Source organism: Thecamonas trahens, assembly GCF_000142905.1.
Source record: "Thecamonas trahens ATCC 50062 unplaced genomic scaffold supercont1.24, whole genome shotgun sequence".
NCBI lineage: Eukaryota > Apusomonadida > Apusomonadidae > Thecamonas > Thecamonas trahens.
In genome coordinates, this window is record NW_013657656.1 from 250120 (window position 1) to 258297 (window position 8178).

An 8178-nucleotide genomic window follows, 5' to 3' on the forward strand; every position below is an offset into this window, starting at 1 on the left:
CGACACAACACGGCGCATCCTTTGTGCTCCGCGAGTCGGAAGCGACAACGTCAGTCGACCACACCTGTCGCTCTTCGCCATGGCTGAAGCAAGCAACTCGTGTCGCCGTGTGCTGGTCACCGGTGCGTCGGCAGGCATTGGCCTTGCGGCAGCGCGCAGGTTTCTGGAGGATGGGGCTCGGGTGGCGCTGCTCGGCCGCAACAAGACGACCATGGCGGCGCTTGCCGAGGAGTTTCCCGAGTCGACGTCGGTCATCGGCGTGGATCTGGCCAAGGCCGATGCGGCGGCCGAGGCGGTGGTGAGTGCAGTTGAGGCGCTCGGCGGGCTCGACGTGGTCATCAACAACGCAGGCGTGCTCGGCAAGCCCGGGTGTGCGCTGGAGGACATCGAGCTCGACGACTGGGCCGCGGTGATGAAGGTCAATCTCAAGGCGCCGTTTGTGGTCACCCAGGCCGCAGTACCGGCGCTGAAGGACTCGGCTGCAGCAGGTCGCTCGCCGGTGGTCATCAACATCTCGTCGCTCGCCGGTCGCCGAGCCTTTGCTGGCCTGCTGCCGTACTGCGTCTCCAAGGCCGCGCTCGATCAGCTGACCCAGTGCCTCGCGCTGGAGCTCGCCCCGAGGGCATCCGGGTCAACGCCATCCAGCCGGCCACCGTCCGCTCGTCCATTCTTCGCGACTCGATGAACTCGGTCGAGTATGAGGCCCATCTCGAGCGCTCTGCCGCTCTCCATCCGCTCGGCTTTACTGGCGAGCCCGAGGACGTGGCCGAGCTCATGCTGTTCATGGCTTCGCCAAAGGCCAAGTGGATGACCGGCGCCCTTGTCCCGCTCGACGGCGGCCGCTCGTTGGTCTGCTCGTCAGCAGGCTCTGGCTCGCTCTATGCCCACAAAAGTAAATGCAATATCATGGCGATCGCCGTCACGACGACGACGACGACGATGATGATGATGATGATGACGATGACGACGACGAGCCGAGCTGTGACGACGATGATGACGACGACGACGACAAAACCGATGCACCGAGCAGCGATGAACTCGATGAATTTCCGCGGCTGGACGAAGACAGCGACGACGATGATGACGAACTAGAGCTAGAGCTGGAGCCGTAACTCGAGCTCGAGCTGGACGAGCACGAGTCGAGCGAGCGCGAGAGTGTGGGCATGTAGCGGCGGTGGAGGACGCCGATGTTGTCGTCACCGCCGGACGTCTCCGACGAGAGACGCTCGGCCGGAAGGCCCTCCCACGAGACCGGTAGCTCGAGGAGATGGCGAAGCGAGAGATGGAAGACTAGCTTGCAGAAAGCCTTGAACTCAAGCCGGTCGACATACCCGTCCTCGCCGGTGTCATAGAAGCGAAAGGCGGCACGGATGAACCTGTTCGCAGGCATGTCCATGCCCAATGCCGACGAGATGCGGCTAACAACCTTCTTGAACTCGTCAATGTCGATGGTCCCGTTCCCGTCGATGTCCACCTCCCTGTACGCCTGGTCCGAGGCCTTGCGGAACCGGGACGGATCCGTCAGAGCCAGCTGTAGGTTGAGCCGCTCGATGCTGGACTCGATCTTCATAATCTCCAAGTCGAGGAGAATCTCCGCCAGCTGAGTCATGCCTTCGATGTCAATCTCAGGCTCTTCCTGCGAGAGATCGCTAAACGAGATCCGCAGCTCGTCCTCACTCGGCATGTACTGCTCCAACTCGAGCTCGGTCATGCGATCGTTGACGCAAGTCACAAACTCGTCAAACGACATGAGCCCGTCCGCATTGGAGTCGTACCGTCGAATGAACGCTTCTGCCATCGTCTCCCGTCGGATCTCATCCTTGATGGTCCCTCGGAGATTCCTCAGCTCCTTGTACATCTCCTTGAGCAGGCGCTTATGCTCGGCCTTGTCGACACTATCCCCCCGCTCTCCGCTCTCTGTGAGCCGTCCTCCCCCTCCCCCCTCCGACGCACACGTACACGCACTCATAAACACACAGTCCATCCATCCATTCCACGTACTCGGTCAGTCCCAGGGCTTCCCTGTCGTCGTACGGCAGCCGTGTGTCCTCCAGGATGTCTGCATGGGTCATGAACCGCGGGTCCTTGGGCACCGACTTGCGCAGCGCTGCCGCCGCTAGCGCCGCCCCACCCAGCGCGCCCTGTGCACTCATACGTCCTTGCCCTTGTACCCCCCTCCCTCCCTCCCTCCCTCCCTTTGTGGGAGTATGAGTGGGGTGTGTGGCAGTGGCATCGACTCACTCTGACATCATGTCCCCGCCTGTCCTCCCATGCCCCCCACCTGCCGTCACCGCACACCGTCACCCACCACCACCCCACCCATCACCACCACCACCACCACCACCACCACCACCCACCCACAGCCACCATGCCGGGCGGGATAAGTCTCAATGCGCTCCTAGCCGACGGTGAGGCTGCTGAGAGCATACGGCGGGCTCGCGAGCTGTCCATGGCCGTAAGGGTGACCACTCGCAGGGTGGGCGGCAAGCTGCTTCCGCCCTCCTTCACCGGTGCTGATGCCGTCGACTATGCCATGGCTGCAGGCTGGGCGCCCACCCGATCGGCGGCGCAGGACGTGCTGTCGCCGCTTGTCGACATGGGCTTTGTCACGCGCCTCGATGCCCATGCGCGTGGGGCTGGGGCGGGCCGCTTTGTCGACGGCAACGCGTACTACGCCTTTGACAACGCAGCGCTCTCCGTTGGCGAGTCGGCAGCGTCGCAAGCCCAGCAGAACCTGGCGATCTTACAGGACTACACCGCCGAGACCAGTGTTGAAGACGCTGTTGCTGCTGCTCTTGACGCCGTCTTTGCCCTTGACGTCCTGCCCAAGAACCCGTACTACTCGCTCATCGCCGATCTGCGTCCGCTAGAGCAGCGGTACATTATGGCCGACGGTCGGCCGTACGACGAGCTCGTAACCGCGCTCAAGACACCGACCGCGATCCCTGATCCGGACACTGGGATCACCCATCCCGAGGGCAACTTTGACGTCTGGGGCCTTGCCTCGGTCCTCCGCGCGACCTCGCCGCTTGCCCTCTCCACCCTCGCAAAGGCGCTCGGTCCGCTGCTCGCCCATGTCAACCTGGCGCTGCCTGGTGGCGGCAGTGTCCCGGTCTACACTGCCTTGGTTGGGCCGCACGTCTTTGCGCATGCCGTGATCACCCACCCCGGCGCTCCGCTGCGGCTGAAGCAGGAGCTCTTCTTCGAGTCCGACTCCATCGAGGCGGTCCTCGACCACTTTGCCACTTACCTCCGCAACACGGCGCTGGCCGTCATTGACGGCCCGGGAGCAAATGGCGACTCGCCGCCGCCAGATCTACTGGCACCGCCGGCTGAGGTCTTGCCCGAGTGGCAGGCGCTGATGTTTGTCGGCTGTCACGTCGCCGCCACCGATCGGACCAAGACCAAGCCGCGCAAGTGGACAGCCGGCGAGATCCGCGACCAGCGCCGGGCCTTTGTCTCCAAGGTCAAGGCCGCCGTCATTGATCAAGGCGCGCTGCACATGGAGCTAGTGTGGATTCCGCCCAAGTCGCGTGTGGCTGCCGGCGGCAGCAGCTCAGTCGGCCGTCGCCGCAGAAAGCGGGTCCGCCGCCGCGTCGCCCGCCTTACCGCCTCGGGCAAGCCGCCCGTAGGCGAGTACTCGCCAGTCCCGGTCCGCATTTTCCTCGAGTTTGGCCTCCACGTTTGCAACGCGACAACAGGCGCGAGCCAGCACTTTGCATCGCGACCGCTTGCCACTCTTCTGCACGGCGTGTTCTTCTCGAAACGCGATGCTGAGAGCTATGTTCGCAAATGTCTTGGAACGTCTGGAGCTAGATCGGTCGAGGCCGCGCAAGCCGACGCCGACGGCACCGCCACCCGAGCTGCGCAGCTGGCCGCTGAGGCCGCTGCTGCCGCCCAGTCGCCGGTTGTCTTCCAGAATGCGCTTGAAGCCGCAACCCATGCCCAACGCGAGGAGATCATGACCCGTCTTCATGCCGCGCTACCACGCGGCGACGTCCTGGCTGTTTTCTACCTTGCGCTGCTATATATGCTCACACTGCCGTCGGCTGCAGCCGCGCCGCTCATGCCCTCGCTCTACCACCTGTTTCGGTCGTCGGCAGCGCGGCTGGCCGCCATCAACGAGATCAACGCGCTCCTGTCCGCCATCGTGAGCGACTGTCTCGCCGACCCGCGGCTCGGCTCAGAGCTTGGCCTTCTTTTTGGTGCTTACGCTGATGAGCTCATCCACGTTCTTGCCATGTCAGCATCGTCCGAGTTTGTCCACGTCCGCACTCGCGTCGCCGACACGCTAGCCGGAGTCCTCCGCCAGCCCAAGAACCGAGTCCACACCGGAACGGCTGTAGTGCTGGCAAGACTAGCGACAACGACCAAGCTGCTGTCTATTGCGGTCGCAACCGACGCTGCAGCCGCAGGTCAAGATGTTCAGACTGCGCTCCTGGACTGGATGCGCAGTCACACCGAGCTCCTCAACCGGTTGACCGAAGACGCAGCCGCGGCGGCAGCAGCGCGAGTTTCGACTGGCATCGATGCCGGTTCCGGCGCCAAGTTTGCGGCGGCGGCGGCGGCGCCGCGCGGAACGGCACAAGCCGATGCTGATGACCGACCAAGCTCCAGCGTACCGGAGCCTCGGCGGGCGGCAGTGCCCGACCGTCCACGTGCTGCTCGTGCCCGTGGAACGGGTGAGCTCTTCGGCATGGACGGCGGCGTCCGCGGCGGTGGGCCGAGGTCCGAGTTGCCTAGCCTCCCGAGCTCCGCCGACGAGCCGGCGTCGGTAGTGCTGTGGCACGAGGTGGTGGCGAGCCTTGCTGCTGAGCCGTCGGTCGAGCGCCATGTCATCTACGTGGCCGAGGCGGTGAAGCGAAACATGCGAACTGCAGCGACACCTGTGGCGATTGCGCGCGAGGGCGTGCTATTGCAGTACGTGGTCGATACCGGCCTGGACAACGTGCTGAAGGAGATGTGGATGGAGCTGTTTACTGGTGAGCTACTCCCGCCGAACCCTTACCCGCATGTGGTGCAGCGACTCAAGCGTGGGCTGCTCATGTTTGACATTTACGCGGAGACCGACGAGCAGGTGCGAGCGTTCCTGCTACAGCCGACAACGCTTGTAGATGAGCGGACGCAGGTGTACTGTGCCGCCGAAGCTGACGCTGTGGTGTATGGCACGTTTGCCGCGGTCAAGCTCGCGTCGCCGGCCGCGGTGAGAGCGCTGCTTGTGGAGCTTGGCGACGCCGCCAACGCGCAGATCATTCCGACGCTCGGCAACGCATCGGCAACTATCTCGACCGGACTGGCCGGTCGGACGTGCCTCTACGGTAAGCTGTACAAGCATGTAACCTCGCTGCATGTGGTGGAGAACTACTACGTCTCAGGGCCCGAGTTCTTTGAGGCGCTCGAGCTCTTTGTCCGCAACGTCTTCTCGAACGTCGTCTTTCTCCACGACGAGTCGCCGCATGTGGTGCGCAAGCTAGCGCTCGGCGCGAGCGAGTGGACGCCTTCGGCGATGAAGGCGAACCTGAAGGATTTTATCCGTGCAACGCAGCGGGCGGTCGAGGCTGCCGACGGCGTTGTCCTCGACCTGCTGTTTGTTGTGGGAACACAGTACGTGAAGATGGCAAAAGAGTTTCGGTTCCACCACGTGGTCGGCTCTGGAGATGCCGGTACCGATCATTACGCGCCGTTTGACATTGTGGACCTCTACTTTACGGTCTACTTTTCGGCCGAAAAGGCGAGCACTGCGGTGGGTTACGCCGAGCTTAACGGCCGAATCGACGCTCGGAGCAACATCAAGGCTGTCGGCTCTGCGCTGAGACGATCGGTCGGCGACGCAATGGCGGAGCACGATGTGGTGACGGCGCTAGAGCGCCTGGTGCAGTACCTGGTGGTGCGCGGCGAGACGGCGTTGCTGCCTGCGCTGGCGCGGGTGCTCAACTCGCCCGTGGCCCGCATCCGGCATCTGGCGTCGATGGTGGGCGTTCTGCGGTCGCTCATTGTCGAGTGGGGCTCGCTGAGACTCGGTGTGCGGCTCAACGTTGTGGCGGCAATGATCCACGAGCTCACCTATCGGCTCAACGAGTTCCTGCAGTCGGAGAAGGGCGTGTACATGCAGGGGACCGGGGCGTATGTGGAGCACCTGCTGAGTGGACTGGTCGACCCGATCAAGCACCCGGTGCTCACACCCGACAGTGCCGATGCGCTTGCAGAGCTCGCAGAACTGCTGGCAATGATCGAGAACGATGTGGCCGGGACAATGCTCGAGCTCGAGCCGGCGCTGCTTGGGGTGCTGTATGCGGTGGCCAAGTAAGCCGTTTACGCCCGAGGTGGGTGGTACGACGGGTCGAGGTCGACGTCGAGGAGCCTGAGCTTGGAATCCGGCACGGGCCAGTTGCGCTCGACAACCATTTCGGTGATGAGCGGCGGATCGGCAATCATGCGCATGCCCGGCTGGTCCTTGGCGGGCAAGTTTGCCATCTTGTCGGCGAGCTCGAGACCCTCGACGACGACGCCAAAGACAGTGTAGCCCGGCGAGTTTGCGTTCTTGTCGAGATGCGGAGCGTCGCCAAGGAGAATGAAGAAGTCTGTAGAGGCCGAGTCGGGGTCATCCCAGCGGGCAGCGTTGATGCCGCCGCGCTTGTTGAGCACGCCGTACTCGAGCGGGATGTTGCCGTAGGGCGAGGCGCGGCGCTCGCCGTCTGCTGTGACAGGGCCGGTCTGGAGGCCGAACCCGGGCTCGCCGCGGTAGAAGATGGCGCCGTCGAAGAGGCCATCTTCGATGAGATCGGCAAAGCGCGCGCAGTGCTGGGGCGCATGTTCGTTCAGCATGACCCACCGGATGGTCCCATACCTGGTCACCATCTTGACCGTGTCGCGCAAGGTCTGCGGCGGCGGTGACGGTGCTCGACTCGGCGGCGGGACTGGCGGCGGGTTGGCCAACGACATCATGGTGCTCGTAAAGTAACACAGATACATGACCAGTACGCATGCAAAGCATGCCAGCATCTGGTTTGACCGCATGCTGTCGCTGCCGAGGCCCAGAGTGAGGTGGGTCGGTTTCCGGTTGCGGCCGAGGCTCGGGACGCTTGACGGCCGGTGGCTGACAGGTCCTCGCGGGAGAAGTAAGAGGCAGATCGGCCCATCGTGTGTTCATTGGAGGCGGGGGGGGGGGGGGGGGGGCGTATTCTACGCATCGGCATGGTACTCCAGCACTTCGGCGTGCTCTTCAAGAAACGGCATGCGTGCAGTGAGAGAGGAGAGGCGCTCGTGGGCGGCGAGGGCGGCGTCAAAGTCCTCGGCAGCAACGGCCTGAGCTTTGTCGGCCTCGACGGCAGCGATGGCCTCGGCCCGCTGCTTGAAGACCTTGGCGACAAGAAAAGCCTCGCGGGCGATGCACTCGGCCTTGGCCGCGCCCAACTCGGAGAGGGTGAGCGGCTCCTCGGCCACGGTGGAGAAGGAGGGTAGAGCGGCGACCATGCCTCGGGCAGTGCGAACCGGGACAATGGCGTCGCGCGGCGGCGGGGCCAGTCCCGACTGCGTCGGCGCGTCGTCGCTGTCTGTGCTCTCATTGCTGAGCGGCGGTGGACCGGCGGCAGCTGCCGGTGCAGCGTGTGGGCGAGGACTGGCCCGCGGCGATGCGGCACGGAGCTCCTCCAGCCGGGCGCGCTCGGTGGCAAGGTCCAGCTTGCGTCGCTCCGACTCGGTCTCGATGGCGAGGCGGGTGAGCGAGGCGGCTTCGCGCTGGACGGTGACCCGCATCAGCTGCGCCTCGACTCGGGCGAGTGCGTCCTCGCGGGCGCGTACGTAGCGGGCGTAGTCACGCTCAGAAGCAAGGGCCATGACCTGGCTCTCGGCCTCGAGGACAACAGCATCAACGTCGCCGAGTGCAGCGTCGACAGCAGCGACAGTAGCCGCCAGCCGTGTCATCCGCGCTGACGCCTCCTCCAGTTCCTGGAGCACTTCGGGCAGCTGCGCGAGTGCCGATCGCAAGGCGAGGATGTCCGCCACGGCGTTTGCCGCCTGCACATCGACCGCCTTGGCGGACTTGGCCACCGCTGCCGCGCTCGCCGCCACTGCCGCGGTACGAGCCTCCAGTGCGGCCGCCGAGTGTGACGACGCCGCCGACAGTGCTGCACCCGCCACCTGCGGGTGGAACTCGCCAGCCGGCAACGTGAGCCGCCC

At 64.5% G+C, this 8178-nt stretch overlaps 4 protein-coding genes across 4 annotated transcripts in view; 2 read left to right on the plus strand and 2 right to left on the minus strand.

Moving 5' to 3' along the window:
• Positions 1-79: 79 nt before the first annotated feature.
• On the plus strand, positions 80-1092 carry AMSG_05624 (3-oxoacyl-acyl-carrier-protein reductase; the record flags this gene model as incomplete). Its single annotated transcript, XM_013902240.1, has 2 exons — positions 80-527; positions 587-1092. The coding sequence occupies 2 exons, from the start codon at positions 80-82 to the stop codon at positions 1090-1092; spliced, it is 954 nt and encodes a 317-aa protein (XP_013757694.1).
• On the minus strand, positions 729-2153 carry AMSG_05625 (uncharacterized protein; the record flags this gene model as incomplete). The annotated part of the gene is made up of 2 exons (XM_013902241.1): positions 729-1895; positions 2002-2153. 2 exons carry the CDS (start codon positions 2151-2153, stop codon positions 920-922), a joined length of 1128 nt encoding a protein of 375 aa, XP_013757695.1. The 3' UTR covers positions 729-919.
• Positions 2154-2368: 215 nt separating this feature from the next.
• Positions 2369-6230, plus strand: AMSG_05626 (uncharacterized protein; the record flags this gene model as incomplete). Its single annotated transcript, XM_013902242.1, has 2 exons — positions 2369-6172; positions 6207-6230. 2 exons carry the CDS (start codon positions 2369-2371, stop codon positions 6228-6230), a joined length of 3828 nt encoding a protein of 1275 aa, XP_013757696.1.
• A 952-nt stretch (positions 6231-7182) lies between these two features.
• The window catches only part of AMSG_05628 (uncharacterized protein), a gene marked incomplete at both ends in the record, with an annotated part of 1507 nt that continues 511 nt past the window's right edge, over positions 7183-8178 (minus strand). The window contains one exon of the mRNA XM_013902243.1: positions 7183-8126. Coding sequence (XP_013757697.1) covers positions 7183-8126 — 944 coding nt within the window. The remainder of the gene's footprint in view (positions 8127-8178) is intronic.